Source organism: Mercenaria mercenaria, chromosome 1 (genome assembly GCF_021730395.1).
Source record: "Mercenaria mercenaria strain notata chromosome 1, MADL_Memer_1, whole genome shotgun sequence".
NCBI classification, from domain to species: Eukaryota; Metazoa; Mollusca; class Bivalvia; order Venerida; family Veneridae; genus Mercenaria; species Mercenaria mercenaria.
In genome coordinates, this window is record NC_069361.1 from 73,821,929 (window position 1) to 73,839,331 (window position 17,403).

Genomic DNA, 17,403 nt, shown 5'->3' on the forward strand with positions numbered 1-17,403 from the left:
CTGAGATACCAGCTTACATATATATAAGAATTTAACCAAAAATTCCTAAGTTGAAAAAGGGGCATAATTTTGTAAAATGCGAAGTTGCACTGCATGTCATATCATGACAGTGAGCAAGTGTGTGAAGTTTCAATCCTTTCCCATTAGTAGTATGCCTAGAGTTTTCAAAATTGTGACTTGCGTAGGCATTCTCTGAAGATGGACGACTACCATGTTAAACGTTATCAACTAGGTGCCACAAGAAAGACTTGCCCGGTAGTCACCCTTGAGAGGCCCTTTATAGTGAAATAAATGAGGTCAAAGGTCATTCAGTGCATATTTTCATGTGTGTCACATAAAATACCTTGTATTTTGGTCATTTATTGGTGAAGAATAATAACAATGGTATCAAAATGAAGCCAGGGCTTTGTACATTTATTTACAAACACTTAATAAAAAATTTCTCATTTACATACTTATGAATAGCCATGAAAACTTAAAAAATGGGCAGATAATTCGTTAAAAATGTTATTTTCAAATAATACAAAGATCAAATCTTCACTATTTGTGTGTATAAATGGACAAAAATAAGCAATATTACATTTGAAACATTACTTTATATAAATATATATCTGTTTGTAGCATTATTTATTGTTTGCAAGAGTAAATACTGTCAAAAGTGGGTGGGGTATATTAATCATTAAAAAAAACAAATATTAAAAAACTGACAATATTTACATATCTCACATATTAACCATATTTTGAGATAGTAAGATATTTTGATTTTGGAATAATGTTCTTCATAAATATTAATTAAGAGTTTTTTAGCTCATTTGCATACTCATGAATATTAATTAGAATGTATCAAATATGCATTTAAAACGTTCATTTAGTACACATATATCTGTTCTTAACCATGGATAAAAATCTTATCAGTTTTATAAATGTCCAAATAAATATGCCATGCATTAAGAATATAATTAGTATTTAACACTTATTCAAATACTGCACAACGTAGTTCACACAGTTCAATCTTGCTCATAGTTTTTTCTCTATACACAATACCAGACTACATTGTTTTAAAAATTTTATTTTAAACTTTATTGTTCTCGTTGCCATGAAAATTTTCTACAGTTGATATATAAATAGTCTCGCATGCACATTCAAACATGCAAACCTGGTTGGATCAGTAGCATTTGTACACTGAACTGCCACATTGCTTCTTGCAGGCCACATTAGTATATGATATGTTACTTTGGGTATTATAGGAATACAGTCATACATGTCACCCGTGGTATCCTTTGTATGCATGCAAACCTAGACCCATTATTTACGCTATCGATGCAAAGTTGTGAAACGTAATTAGTATACACATCATGTGGTCAGTCTGTATAACCCTGATACCCAATATGGCCTACATCTATACCTAAGGTACCGATAGCTGCCTCTTTTTATGCCACGGACACCCATAGTGTATCTGTATAGCTAGCCTGACCTGTATGTATATCCATGATATCCAGAGTGACCTGTATACCTTGGATACATTGGCGGTCTTTCTGTATACCGAGGGTATCCATATTGGCATACATATATACTAATAAACTTTGATAATGTGGCAGTTGACCTAAATCCAATTGACACTGTTTATTTTCCAATACAGGTAAATCCAATATTTGCTTTACACTAGATCTATGACGGATTATCTTTGAACACCCCTGGACTTATTGGATTCAACTGCCACATTATCAAAGTTTATTAGTAGCCCTGACAGCCTGTATGTATACAATGGATACCATGAGAGGCCTGTTTGTACACCTAGGATACCAATAGTTTTCTGTATATATAACAAGGAAGACCTATATACCCAGTTTAAACAGAGTGGTCTTTATGTGTAGCAAATTTACAAACAGCGATACCCAGGATCCAATATTGGCCTGTATTTATAGCCAAGAAGACCTGACAGTATACTAAGGATACCCAGATAGACCTGCCTCTATACCTAGGGTACACCGGTGCCAGGATATTAATAGTGGTGACATTAAGTAAACGGTCATGATGGCCTGTTTGTATACCCAAAATACTGAAGGTGACCTACCTAGGATGCACTCATGTGACCTGTCAAAGCATACTTGACGCATATACAGGCCTAGTATATAGCGATGGTCTGCCTAATTACCCAGGTTTTTCACGCAGAAAGGCTTATATGTAAAATCGGGATATCTATAATGGCCAGTATATATGGCCAAGATGACATGTTTGTATATCCAGGCTACACAGAGTGGCATGGCTTTATACCGTGGATACATGTCTGTATACCAATGTCATCCAAACTTTCCAAAGTGACCTGAATATATAGCCATGATGGCATGCCTGTATACCAAAGATACCCAGAATGATGTGTATGTAAATCGAAGATACCCTTAGTAGTCTATATATATAGACCTGAATAGCCAGGATGACATGCCTGTATGCCCAGAATACCCAGAGTTGCAAGGAAACTCGGTTGGCCCTTCTTTATGTCCAGAATATCAAGAATTGCGTGTCTGTATATTCAGTATACCAGTATTTGCCAGTAGGTATACATGTGTAGCCAATATTACCTGTCTGTATGCACAGAAGACCCATAGTGACCTGTATGTATAGTCAAGGTACCCAAAGTGGACTGTATGTATAGCCAGGGTGGCTATACATGTATGCACAAAACACACAGAGTGAATGATTGTATAACTAAGATACCCATAGTGGAATGTACATGCATGTATACCCAGGATAATTTTCTTGTATAACTAGGATACCCATTTTATCTGCCTCTGTATCCAGGCTACCTATTGCTGTCTATATGTATAGCCAGGTTTTCCCTAGATGTCTATATGTATAGCAAAAATGGCCAGTCTGTATACACAAATACCCAGAGTGGCATGTCTGTATACCCTCGATACCGATAGTGGCATCAATATTTAGCCTGGTGGCGTGTCTGTAAACAAATGATACCAAATTTGGCCTGACTATATAACACTGATACACAGTTTACCTGTCTGTATCCTAAGAATATCAATAGTGGTCTGTATGAAAAGCCAAGTTTGCCTGCCGATATACTGAAGATACCAATATATGCCTTCACTGGGTGCCCAGTCGTTATACCAAGTATACTATTGATACCAGTTTAGGCTATCCTGTCTGTAAACCCAATATATGTTTTAAATAGTATATTGTTTAATTATCCGTCAAAATACACCAAATCCTTTCATAAAACCTTTTGCACATTCTCCAGTATATTAGAAACAAGAGTGCCAGAATGTCACAATATACGCCCGTCACAGCAAATTTCTTTACTCTAGTACCTGTATTTGCAAATGGAATTTTAATTTTGTGGTTGTTTAGTAATCATTGTAAGTCATTTGTTTTTCTAAGTCCACAAAAAAACTCCTTACCAGGTAGAGATACCTTAAAATACACCTAAAATTTGAAAGTAACATCTATGTTGTACTACAGAAAAGTGGTCTCTTTTTTTTTCCCTACGGTCAATTATAAAAAAAGTTACAATACAAGTTATTTACAGTAACAACTAAGGGAAGATAATCTTAAAAAAAAAAAAAAATCCATAAAAAAATTGTAAGTCCACACAAAAATCTTTACCAGGTAGAGATTGGTCAAAATACTCCTCATAATTGGATGTAGTATGCATGTTGTACTACAGAAAAGTGGTCTCGATTTTTCCCTACGACTAGTAATGAAAAAGTTACAATATAAGCTATTTATAGTAACAACAAAGGGAAGTAATTCTAAAGGAAGGAACTGCGCATGACACTTCATCTCATGATGATGTATAATTGTGCCAAGTTACATCAAAATCCCTCCATGCATGAAGAAGAAATGCTTCGGACAAAGTCATTCTTGTATCTGACCTTTGGCCTCTAAGTGTGACCTTGACCTTAGACCTAGGGACCTGGTTCTTGCGCGTGACACTCCGCCTCATGGTGGTGAACATTTGTGCCAAGTTATATCAAAATCCCTCCATGCATGAAGAAGATATGCTCCGGACAAAGTTTTCTTTCTTGTATCCTTTGACCTCTAAGTGTGACCTTGACCTTAGACCTAGGGACCTGGTTCTTGCGCAGGACACTCCGTCTCATAATGATGAACAATTGTGCCAACTTTCATCAAAATCCCTACAAGCATGAAGAAGATATGCTCCGGACAAAGTCATTCTTGAATTTGACCTTTGGCCTCTAAGTGTGACCTTGACCTTAGACCTAGGGACCTGGTTTTTGCGCATGACACTCCGTCTCATGATGGTGAACAACTGTGCCAAGTTTCATCAAAATCCCTTTATGCATGTAGAAGATATGCTCCGGACAAAGTCTGTGGACGCCGCCCGCCCGCCAGGGGCGTTTCCATAATACGTCCCGTTTTTCAAACGGGCGTATAAAAACTGAACATACTGAATTCTTGACGGCCACTGTAAAAAGTGGCTGTCTTATTGGTTGTCTGAGATGGTGTCAACCTGATTTAAAATAGTTGTGTTTTTTTTTCAATCACAATACTATACTAAACTACATAAAACAACTTTGTAAACTCTATAATGTATGCAAAGAAACCTTAACATATTCACTTTTGGCAGCCATTTTGAAAAATGAGCGCCATATTGGTTATCTGAGGTTGCCCACATCATTGGCGTATGGTCTTATTATCAATTGTATTTATCAATCTTAATACTGCAATACATTACATTAACACATGTAAACGCTCTTATATATATATGCATACTTTTGAACATACTTACCTTTGGTAGTCATCTTGGTCGCCATTTTGAAAAAAAAATGGCAGCCATATTGGCTGTGTGGCATAGGTTTACATATTGAAATAGCTGGCAGATATGTACCTAATACAAAAGAAATGCCTTGCTTTTGTGAAAACAAATACACAATTGTGCTAAAGATAACTCTTGGTCAGAAGTCAACTCACCCCACCCACGTCAAACAGTATCTACACATAAAACACATATGATGGCGATATAAACAGTTGCGTTTATCAATAGATAAGTTTCCACATATCATTTGTTACCTTTCTGTTTTTCAAATCATGAAAATTATATATAAAACAATAAAAATTACACAGCTGTACATACATGCCAATTTTTATCGTAATTTTGTACGATTGTGTCGCTTTCATTAATATTAATTAATATGCAAATGAGGTAATTTGCATATAGTGATTTTATTTCATAGTTAAATACGTTGACTTCAATTAAATACCATTTTTGCTCACTTATTTCATCAAATGGCGAAGATATGATGCCATATAAGTGAAATTTGTGAAACTGCACTTAATGACCTTTGACCTAATTTCTTGACCTTAATTTGACCTTAGGATTGTGACTACCAGCATCAATGAACTACTTATATCATATACTTCATGTATAACACATAAAAGTTGCATCTTCACGAAATGCCTACGTAGGTGTTATCCAGCCACATATATGAAAATAATTGGTAAACTATGGTGGATATTGAGATACCAGCTTACATACAAAAACTTAACCAAAACTTTCTATGTTGAAAAAGGGGCATAATTTTGTAAAAAAGCAAAATAGAGTTATGGGACCTACTTTGTGCATGTCAGATCATGACAGTGAACAAGTGTGTGAAGTTTCAATCCATTCCCATTAGTGAGTACTGAGATACCAGCTTACATACAAAACCTTAACCAAAAATTTCTAAGTCGAAAAAGGGGCATAATTTTGTAAAAAAGCAAAATAGAGTTATGGAACCTGTGCAATGTAAGTCAGTTTATCACAGTAAATAAGTGTGCGAAGTTTCAATCCATTCCCACAAGTGGTTACTGAGATACCAGCTTACATACAAAAACTTAACCAAATCGGGACGCGGACGCCGACGCAGACAATGACGCATGGGCGAGTCCAATAGCTCTACTATTCTATGAATAGTCGAGCTAAAAATTGATGTCTTTACAATATTTTCTATCAAATTTGTCTAAGTTGCAGGAAACTTACCATGGATTCCGAAGATATTTACAGAGGCCATTTCTGTACATTATGAATAATACTGCCAGAAAGGAAAAGCCTATAATACCAAGTATGATCGAAACTATTATTGTTGCAGTATTGTCACATTCTGAAATTAGATAAGATCAAATATACATTCTCCTGCAAAAAGGAAATGAAAAAAATAAAGATAGAGATACATTGATTTTACTTGAGAATATCACAAGTTTTATTTTTTACGTATAGAATTGTCATGACCCGTGCTGTTTTTCATGTATATTTGAAGTTCTGCATCTTAGATTTTGTTCTGTATTTCTATAGTTCAGGCCAGAGTAATGGTCCTTGATTGTCAAAAAATGCATGAATGGCATACAAGTTTGTTTTGCATGTATCTCAAAAAAGTATTTGACTAAGAGTCAAATTTGAACTCATCAGAGGATTGTAACAGTTATATAGCATGTGAACTAGTGATGGGCAAATCGGTTAGATTTGATTAATTGGCATAATCAGACAAGCCAACCGATTCGATTAATTGAATATAATCAGATAATCGGTAACTCTAGTTGCATATCTATAAGTTATATATACTTAAGAAATAAACCACACAGATATTAAATATCCTATTTCTATTGTATCTCTTCATAAACTTGTGTAAGTTAACAGCATAAAAGTAAAATATTTGAGAAGATAGTAAACTTCAAATCAGGGACTTAATTTAACATGCAGGGACTTATCCAGTAATTATTGTGTTATTAAATTAAAATCATTCGGAGCAAAAACTTAATGACTGGAATGATTTCAATTCCACAAAATCAAAAACTGAAAATACCTTTGCTGATATGTTTGCGTAAGTCTTACACCATGCTATCATACTGCCATATTAATGTTAAGGACGTATGCTAGAATTTGGGGCGAAATTTTTCCCAATAACAGAATTTCTTCAAACTTTGGATATTGAAGGACAATCATCTAAGAAACTAAAATATGCAATAAAAATCATAGGTCACCGGCATTGAAAAAGAGTTATCTGCCCCTGAAAATGGCATTTCCCCTAAAAATGGCGTTTTCAAGGGCAGATAACTCTTTTTCAATACCGGTGACCTATGATTTTTATTGCATATTTTTGTTTCTTAAATGATTGTCCTTCAATATCCAAAGTTTGAAGAAATTCTGTTATTGGGAAAAATTTCGCCCATCTCATATACAGGGAATTCTAGTGTACGCCTTTAAGGGTTTAGGTTGATGGTTTTCCTTGCTTCATTTTGTAAAAGCCATATATCTGCTAAAATTTGGGTGATCACAGATGACCTCAATTTCTTTCATTATAGGCCTAACTGATATAAAGGAACCAGCATGGGAACCATCTGGTCTAGTTCTGTAATGGCTGCCAGGCTTTTGAGGTGGCAGGGTACTCTTAGATTCGAAAATTATGGGGACGGACAGTCTTCCATGTAGCGAGTCGCAATATAGCAATCTCTTGTGAGCAGAATCAGGGTGGCCATTTTATAAATTGCCTGCATGTTTCGTGCTTTCAATTAATGGCAAGATCAGGATTCTCATACAAAAATAAAGAAATTAAGTTATCAAAACGAAAGTTTTACACCACCCATGAAAAATAGCATGCCAAAATCATCAATTTTGCACTTTTTGAACAGCTGCAATGATCCCACTGCAAGAAAAATGCCCAATTCTATTACATTTCTCAATTTAATAGTCCTCACTGAACTTCAGGATATAAACGGAATGGGGGCCCATCCAGCTTGTTATTTTTCACAAAATAGCGAAAATGTTCCTGAGTATCGATCAACAAGCATAGAACCCTTCCCTGATTTGATTTTTTCCACGAAAAGGTGTCTCATTGATTCATACAAAGCTACCAGCAGTTAAGTTTTAAAACTGACATCAGAATGTGTCGGCTGTATAAATTTTCTAAAGAATTAACAATCATTATCTCTCACCTTAATTTACAGACATACAAAATCACGAAGTTCTAATTATAATAAATATTGAAGGGGGCCAAAATTCGAAGTGTACCCTGCTACCTTAAGATTTTTCAGTTTAATAAATGAACAAAAGATGGTTTTACTAGCTCTGAACTTTTATATGTCTTTCACAAATTAAAGCAAATAAAAATGTTTTCAATAGCATGAAAGAAGTCTGTATGAGAGAGTCTAAACTTGCCCACCCCTTATGCCCAAATTTAGCCAAAATTTACAAATTGTCGCTACGAGACAAAGAACGTACAATACATCCATTTTTACCATTTTCTGGCATGATTTAATGTATTTTGTCATTAGGAATGATATAAGGGCAATTTTGCATCATTTTGTGAAAATAAAATGTCCCCACCCCCTATTTTCCTATTTCATGGGGTCCCCACCGTCCGAACATCCCCCTGCTTGACGAAACTCATAGCTGGTTGGCCAAATATGCGCTGTGTGGATTAATAATGATAAAAATTATGTTTTTAGTGTACCAGAACCCTGTTACTGGAGCTAGAATCTAAAAAAAAACGTATGCATGTATATTGACTTTTATGCTTTTATGTGTCCTCACCATAACATTTTTGAGCTGCTGTGCCATCAGGTAGCGTTTTAATTCCCCAGAAAGTTTAGAATATCAAAGAAGAGGTTCTAACCTATGTGAAACAGCACAAATTTAAGAGTTCTTTCGAAATTTAATTTTGGCAGATTTCCCTTAAGGTAGCAGGGTACACTTAGATTCGAAAATTATGGGCACGGACAGTCTTCCGTGTAGCAAGAATATTGCACTTCTCTTATGAGCAGAATCAGGGTGGCCATTTCATAAATTGCGTGCATGTTTCGTGCTTTCAATTAATGATCAAGAATTTGATCATTAAGATCAGGATTCTCAAACAAAAATAAAGAAAGTTATCTAAGCGAAAGTTTTACACCACCCATGAAAAATAGCATGCCAAAATCATCAATTTTGCACTTTTTGAACAGCCTGCAATGATCCCGCTGCAAGAACAATGCCCAATTTTATTGCATTTCTCAATTTAATAGTCCTTACTGAACTTCAGGATATAAACGGAATGGGGGCCCACATCAGCTTGTTTTTTCACAAAATAGCGAAAATGTTCCCGAGTATCAATCAACAAGCTGTGTGACAGAACCCTTCCGTGATTTGATTTTTTCCGCGAAAAGGTGTCTCATTGATTCATACAAAGCTACCAGCAGTTAGTTTTACAACCGACATCAGAATTTTACATGTGTTGGCTGTATAAATTTTCTAAAGAATTAACAATCATTATCTCTCACCTTAATTTACAGACATACAAAATCAGGAAGTTTTAATTATAATAAATATTGATGGGGGCCAAAATTCGAAGTGTACCCTGCTACCTTAAAAACTAATTATACGCCCGTTTGAAAAAAGGGACGTATTATGGGAACGCCTCTGGCGGGCGGGCGGGCGGCGTCCACAGACTTTGTCCGGAGCATATCTTCTACATGCATGAAGGGATTTTGATGAAACTTGGCACAGTTGTTCACCATCATGAGACGGAGTGTCATGCGCAAGAACCAGGTCCCTAGGTCTAAGGTCAAGGTCACACTTAGAGGTCAAAGGTCAAATTCAAGAATGACTTTGTCCGGAGCATAATTATCTTCTTCATGCATAGAGGGATTTTGATGAAAGTTTGCACAATTGTTCATCATCATGAGAAGGAGTGTCATGCGCAAGAACCAGGTCCCTAGGTCTAAGGTCAAGGTCACACTTAGAGGTCAAAGGATACAAGAATGAAAACTTTGTCCGGAGCATTTCTTCTTCATGCATAGAGGGATTTTAATATAACTTGGCACAAATGTTCACCACCATGAGGCGGAGTGTCTTGCGTAAGAACCAGGTCGCTAGGACTAAGGTCAAGGTCACACTTAGAGGTCAAAGGATACAAGAATGAAAACCTTGTCCGGAGCATTTCTTCTTCATGCATAGAGGGATTTTGATATAACTTGGCACAAATGTTCACCACCACAAGACGTAGTGTCATGCGCAAGAACCAGGTCCCTAGGTCTAAGGTCAAGGTCACACTTAGAGGCCAAAGGTCAGATACAAGAATGACTTTGTCCGAAGCATTTCTTCTTCATGCATGGAAGGATTATGATGTAACTTGACACAATTATACACCATCATGAGACGAAGTGTCATGCGCAGTTCCCTTCTTTAGAATTACTTCCCTTTGTTGTTACTATAAATAGCTTATTTTGTAACTTTTTCATTACTAGTCGTAGGGAAAAATCGAGACCACTTTTCTGTATTACAACATGCATGCTACATCCAATTTTGAGGTGTATTTTGACCAGTCTCTACCTGGTAAAGATTTTTGTGAGGACTTACAATTTTTGTTTTTTGTTTTTGTTTTTAAGATTAACTTCCCGTAGTTGTTACTATAAATAACTTATATTGTACCTACCTGGTAAGGAGTTTTTTTGTGGACTTAGAAAAACAAAACACTTACAGTTATTACTAAACAACCACAAAATTAAAATTCCATTTTCAAATACAGGTGCTAGAGTAAAGAAATTTGCTGTGACGGGCGTATATTGTGACATTCTTGCACTCTTGTTTTTCGCTTGTCATGGCAACAGAGGTCTAAATTTAAGGTAGTTTCTGTTTAAATGTCGTTGTGGATGTATATTTGAGATTTTGGTAGGGAAAATGGGAGAGGAGGATGTATTTGGTGAAGTGAAACTCAATTTTAGTACGAGTAGTACTTCCAGGTCACAGCAAAGTGCTTTTGATGTGATTTTACAGTAACTGTAAGTAAATGTGACAAGAGAAATCTATCTTAGAAGATACATGACCCCTACTTTTCTCTTAATTTTACATCAGTTTTATCATAAGTTCTTAAAATGAGGTAAGGATTTAATTTTTTTCTCTGAAATGGGTCTAGCTATGTTTGGTAACTCTTTAAAAAAATTCAGTTTTATATAGAATATATAGGGAAAACTATTTATAGTATTGTGGCTGATCACTACCAAATAGAATGTAAGCTTCCGCAGGTCTAGTCACAAGTAGTCCAAATATAAATAGTACTAATCTTTTTCACAAGTAGTCTAAATATAAATAGTACTAATCTTTTTTCCTTTCCTAGTGCCTTTTCTCAACAGCAAGGTGTTTACTTTTACCCTACCGCGTTCCAGTATGTATCACTTTGTTTTCTATTGAAATCAGCATGTTCCTACCAATGTAAAAATGGCGGCGTAAGAATCTGTTGTTTTGAAAAGAGAAACTGAAAGAAGCGAAAAGGAGTAAATTTAGTGGGTTATATTTAGCGAACTGTAGTTTTCTTATATAAAAGGTTAACACCCCCTTTTCTTTTTGTTTTTCTAAAGTAGTGATATAGTTCTTTATGGGAATGTTAGTCTCTGAAAATCTGATCTGCTAGAAAATATCAAAAACCCGTTTTAAAGTGTGTGAATTTTAAATAAAATAAAGAACAGCCGGATTTAGTGGTGTTCAGCCTATAAGGGGGCAATACATGTTTTTCGCCAAACTCCTCGAAAATGAAAGGAAAGGCCATAAACCTATTCTAAATAATGTAAAATGGTGACAAATGGCTAAAAACTTAAATTTCTTGTATTTTTTTTAATTTAGAGCCAATTTTTGTCCAGATGGCTCTATTTTGGTCCCTTGTAGGACCTAATAAATGCATTTTCTTGCATTTTAGCACTACAATTGTCTAAATATCATTGAAATTAGCACTTTTCTGAATGAAAAGGACAAACATCATAATGATTAAATGGATCTTGAATAAAAATTCCACGAATAAGGTTAAACTAATTGAAATAATGGTTGCACAAGGCTAAATTTCGCATATATTTTGGGATGGGGGTGACCTGTAATGAATTTACATTTCTCTATATTTTCTCAATATTTTGCAACAAAAATATGCAGAATCATTGCAAATTCACAGAAAAGTCAAACAAAATTTTTTCCTTATAGGCTGATCACTACCAAATAGAAAGTAAGCTTCCGCAGGTCTAGTCCCAAGTAGTCCAAATATAAATAGTACTTATCTTTTTTCCTTTCCTAGTGCCTTTTCTCAACAGCAATGTGTTTACTTTTACCCTACCAAGTTCCAGTATGTATCACTTTGCTTTCTATCGAAATCGGCATGTTCCTACCGCATTCTATGTAAAAATGGCGGCGTAAGAATCTAATGTTTTGAAAAGAGAAATTGAAAGGAGTAAATTTAGCGGGTTGTATTCAGCAAACTGTAGTTTTCTTATATAAAAGTTAACAGCCCCTTTTCTTTTTTTTTTTCTAAAGTAGCGATATAGTTCTTTATGGGAATGTAAGTCTCTGAAAATCTGATATGCTAGAAAATGTTGAAAACCCATTTTAAAGTGAGTGAATTTTAAATAAAATAAAGAACAGCCGGATTTAGTGGTGTTCAGCCTATAATTGATAATTGTGACCTGCAGGACACATTGGAGTTGTGACCTGCAGGACACATTGGAGGAAGCCATTTTAACGTAGAGTAGTTTCCCTTGACATAATTGCCCCCAACGAACTGTAAATACCAGAAAGAAAAAGGTCAGAAGCAACTCAATTATCTGTTTAGGGTGCCAAGTAATTATAGGTCAGGGAAAAGTGAAGTCGGTGATTGCGCTCATAATGCAATGCTGACGATTATTCAATTGTCGCCGATTGTCGACCCATCACTTATGTGAACTTGCCCATTGGGTGTTCTGTTTGGGATTTCACTCAACCAGAGCAGATTTATCGTCCTTTACTTATTAAAGAATAACATGAAGTGATTAAAAGTTCTGCTGCATATATCTTAGAAATATTTCCATGAGAGTCATGAAACATTGTAAGAATATTATCCAGCATGGAATATGTGCACTTTAGTTTTTTTATTTCACTTTGAAAGACCAGAGTTGTGACCCTTGAATTAGTCGAAAGATAAAAGTTTGTGTCCCCTATATCTAAAAATGTGTTTTGTAGTTATAAGACATTAGAGGATTGTTATATAGTGTATGAACTTGTGCACCTGGTGTTCTCTTCGGGTAGGACAGGGACGATTACTCGGTTAATCGAATCCGATTCGATTACTAGGTGAAACCGATTTCAATTTTGCAAAACCGGTAATCGCTCTCAAAAAATAAACATCACGAGTGGTACTTTATCTTTATACATTTCTTTGACCAGCACATAGACCCGCTGTATAATTCCGCTAAAACACATCAGTTGAACATAATCAATAGTCTTGGGTTTGCCTGACATGATATATTTAAAATAAAGTACACCAAAGTATGACTTATTGTCAGACTGCCTGCAAACGATAAAGTCGGTAAGTTCCTAATGAAGTCAGCTGCTGGAAGTATGTTGATACGGTCGTCTGCTGGAAGCATGTTGATACGGTCGTCAGGAAAGGAAACAGCATTTTCAATACGGCGGCTGATTAACCGGTTCAATTCGAATTCAAACAAAAGATTAACTGGTTTCAAAATTTTGAAATCGTCCCTGCCCTATCTTTGGGCTTCACTCAGCTAGGCCAGAGTATTGGCCCTTTACGTAATATAATATACACATGAAGTGCTTAAAAGTTTGTGCTGCGTATAATGTCTTTAAAATATTTCACCTAGAGTGATGAAATATGTAAAGTAATAAAAATGCGGATGTGCCCTTTGTCAATCTAGTTTCACAAAGTTATGCCCCTTTATTTAAGCAATTTTTTGTGGTAGAGTTTCATTAAACATCATGAGGGGGGATAGTTCTGTGATGTTAAATTGCTACCCCTTTTGTACTTTATAGGCTACCCAAAGGGGAAGTATATAGTCCTGCTTAAATCATCCATCAGTCTGCATTTCTGTACATTTCTAGTCAAGAGTATTTCTCAGCAACCAGTGGTTAATTATGTCTCCCACCACACAGTGGTGTGGGAGACATATTGATTTACTCCAGTCTGTGTGTGTGTCTGTGTGTGTGTGTGTCTGTCACAAAGCTTGTCCGCATTCTAAGTCGAACATTTCTCATCCGATTTTCACCAAACTTGAACAAAATGTGTTTGACCATAAGACCTCGGACAAGTTCGATAACTAGCCAAATCGGTCCAGGCGTCTTGGAGTTATGGCCCTTGAATTACCAAAAATCGGTCTTTTTACTCTTGTCCGCACTCTAATTCGAATATTTCTCATCCAATCTTCACCAAACTTAATCAAAATGTGTTTGACCATGAGACCTCAGCCAAGTTCGATAACTAGCCAAATCGGTCCAGGCATTTTGGAGTTACGGCCCTTGAATTATCGAAAAATTGGCCTTTTTACTCATGTCCGCACTCTTAGTCAAACATTGCTCATCCGATCTTCACCAAACTTGAACAAAATGTGTTTGGCCATGAGACCTCGGCCAAATTCGATAACTAGCCAAATCGGTCCAGGCATTTTGGAGTTATGGCCCTTGAATTATCGAAAAATCGGCCTTTTTACTATTGTCCGCACTCTAAGTCGAACATTTCTCATCCGATCTTCACCAAACTTGAACAAAATGTGTTTGACAATGAGACCTCAGCCAAGTTCGATAACTAGCCAAATCAGTCCAGGCATTTTAGAGTTACGGCCCTTGAATTATCAAAAAAATCCGTCTGTTTACTCATGTCCGCTCTCTAAGTCGAACATTTCTCATCCGATCTTCACCAAACTTGAACAAAATGTGTTTGGCCATAAGACCGTACCCAAGATTGATAACTAGCCAAATCTGCCTAGGCACTTTTGATTTATGGCCCTTGAATTACTGATTAGATCCACTCATCCAGACCATCTAATTGGATCCACTCGTCTGAAACATCTAGAGAAACTAACATTTTTCATAGGGGCAGTTGTGGGAGACATGTGCTTTTTTCAAAAGCATCTCTAGTATTTGATCCAAGTTTCATGAAAATCCTTCAAGGGGTTTAGGAGATACAGAGAGGACACAAAATGGAAGGCGCAAATTTTTAGCTCACCTGTCACATAGTGACAAGGTGAGCTTTTGTGATCACCCTTCGTCCGTCGTCTGTCGTCAGTCCGTGCGTCCGTCTCGTGCGTCCGTCAACAATTTCTTGTCTGCACGATAGTGGTTTCATTTATGATTTTATTTTAACCAAACTTGCACACAACTTGTATCACCATAAGATCTCGGTTCTTTCTTGAACTGGCCAGATCCCATTACAGGTTCCAGAGTTATGGCCCCTGAAAGGGCCAAAATTAGCTATTTTGACCTTGTCTGCACAATAGCAGCTTTATTTATAATTTGATTTTTACCAAACTGGCACACAACTTGTATCACCATAAGATCTCGGTTCCTTTCTTGAACTGGTCAGATTCCATTATGGGTTCCAGAGTTATGGCCCCTGAAAGGGCCAGAATTAGCTATTTTGACCTTGTCTGCACAATAGCAGCTTCGTTTATGATTTTATTTTAACCAAACTTGCACACAACTTGTATCACCATATGATCTTGGTTCCTTTCTTGAACTGGCCAGATTCCGTTATGGGTTCCAGAGTGATGGCCCCTGAAAGGGCCAGAATTAGCTATTTTGACCTTGTCTGCACAATAGCAGCTTCATTTATGATTTGAATTTAATCAAACTTGCACAAAACTTGTGTCACCATAAGATCTCGGTTCCTTTATTGAACCGGCCAGATCCCATAATGGATTCCAGAGTTCTGGCCCCTGAAAGGGCCAAAATTAGCTATTTTGACCTTGTCTGCACAATAGCAGCTTCATTTATGATTTGATTTTAACCAATCTTGCACAAAACTTGTATCACCACAAGATCTTGGTTCGTTTCTTGAACTGGCCAGATTCCTTGATGGGTTTCAGAGTTATGGCCCCTTAAAGGTCCAGAATTGGCTATTTTGGCTTTTGCAGCCATATAGAGACTTCATTTATGGTTTTATTTGATACAAACTTCCAAAATGTCTTCAACAACAATAAATTTTGGATTCCATGACAAATCAGATCCATTCGTAGGTTCCAGAGTTATTTTATATCTGATTACCTCCCCTGATTGTAATCAAAATGGATTTATATCAGTAAGTACTTACAGGACTTATTTGAAATTTCATTATTGTCATTAGTTGGACTGAGCCAATGAGGGTAGATAACTATGGACTGATTTTATGTCAAATTACCTCCCTTTATTTCAAATTAAAATGGGTATATCTCCGTGACTAATGAAGATACTGATCTGAAATTTCATTTATGTCAACAGATTTATTTGGCAGATCCTTCTTTTGTTAACTTAAAATCATTTTTAGCTCGACTATTCGAAGAATAAGTAGAGCTATCCTACTCACCACGGCGTCGGCGTCGGCGTCACACCTTGGTTAAGTTTTTCGTACCAGTCCACATTTTGACAAAGTCTTTTGAGATAAAGCTTTGAAACTTTCAACACTTGTTTACCATCATCATGGCCAGTTATAGGCAAGAGCACATAACTCCATCAAGGATTTTGGCTGAATTATGGCCCCTTTTGACTTAGAAATCATGGTTAAGTTTTTCGTACCAGTTCATATTTTGACAAAGTCTTTAAAGATAAAGCTTTGAAACTTTCAACACTTGTTTACCATCACCATGGCCAGTTATAGGCAAGAGTACATAACTCCATCAGGGATTTTGGCTGAATTATGGCCCCTTTCGACTTAGAAATCTTGGTTAAGTTTTTCGTACCAGTTCATATTTAGTCAAAGTCTTTTGAGATTAAGCTTTGAAACTTTCAACACTTGTTTACCATCACCATGTCCAGTTATAGGCAAGAGCACATAACTCCATTAAGGATTTTGGCTGAATTATGGCCCTTTTTGACTTAGAAATCTGGATTAATATTTCGTACCAGTTCATATTTTGACAAAGTCTTTTGAGATAAAGCTTTGAAACTTTCAACACCTGTTTACCATCACCATGTCCAATTATAGGCAAGAGTACATAACTCCATCAAGGATTTTGGCTGAATTATGGCCCCTTTTGACTTATAAATCTTGGTTAAGTTTTTCGTACCAGTTCATATTTTTTGTAAAGTGTTTGACATATGGCTTTGAAACTTTTATCACTTGTTTAGTATAATAGTCTCTATCTGTAGGAAAGAGAACGTAACTCTGTCATCTATTTTGACTGAATTATGGTCCTTTTTGGACTTTGAAATTGGTTCTGTTTTCATACAAGTCCATGTTTTGTCAAAACTATTTGACATATGGCTTTACAACTTCGAACACTTGTTTATCATTATGATTTCCATCTGTAGGCAAGAGTACATAACTATTTTGACTGAATTATGGCCCTTTTTGGACTTTAAAATTGGATCATATAGCCATTTAGTGCAAGACTCATCGAAATCAAAGTAATACAGGAACATTGTTTGTCTCATCTATTTATTTCTTTTGTCTGAATATCCGTGGAAATATTTTGACC

General features: G+C 36.1%; 2 protein-coding genes across 4 annotated transcripts in view; one reads left to right on the forward strand and one right to left on the reverse strand.

Moving 5' to 3' along the window:
* Positions 1-17,403, forward strand: part of LOC128559412 (trafficking protein particle complex subunit 11-like) — a 102,103-nt gene that overhangs the window by 31,439 nt on the left and 53,261 nt on the right. The gene's annotated exons all lie outside the window — the stretch shown is intronic.
* Positions 1-17,403, reverse strand: part of LOC123534053 (mucin-5AC-like) — a 90,193-nt gene that overhangs the window by 30,605 nt on the left and 42,185 nt on the right. For all 3 annotated transcript variants that reach the window (XM_053550869.1, XM_053550862.1, XM_053550864.1), the window contains one exon: positions 5,993-6,113. In XM_053550869.1, the coding sequence (XP_053406844.1) occupies positions 5,993-6,113 (121 nt within the window). The remainder of the gene's footprint in view (positions 1-5,992; positions 6,114-17,403) is intronic.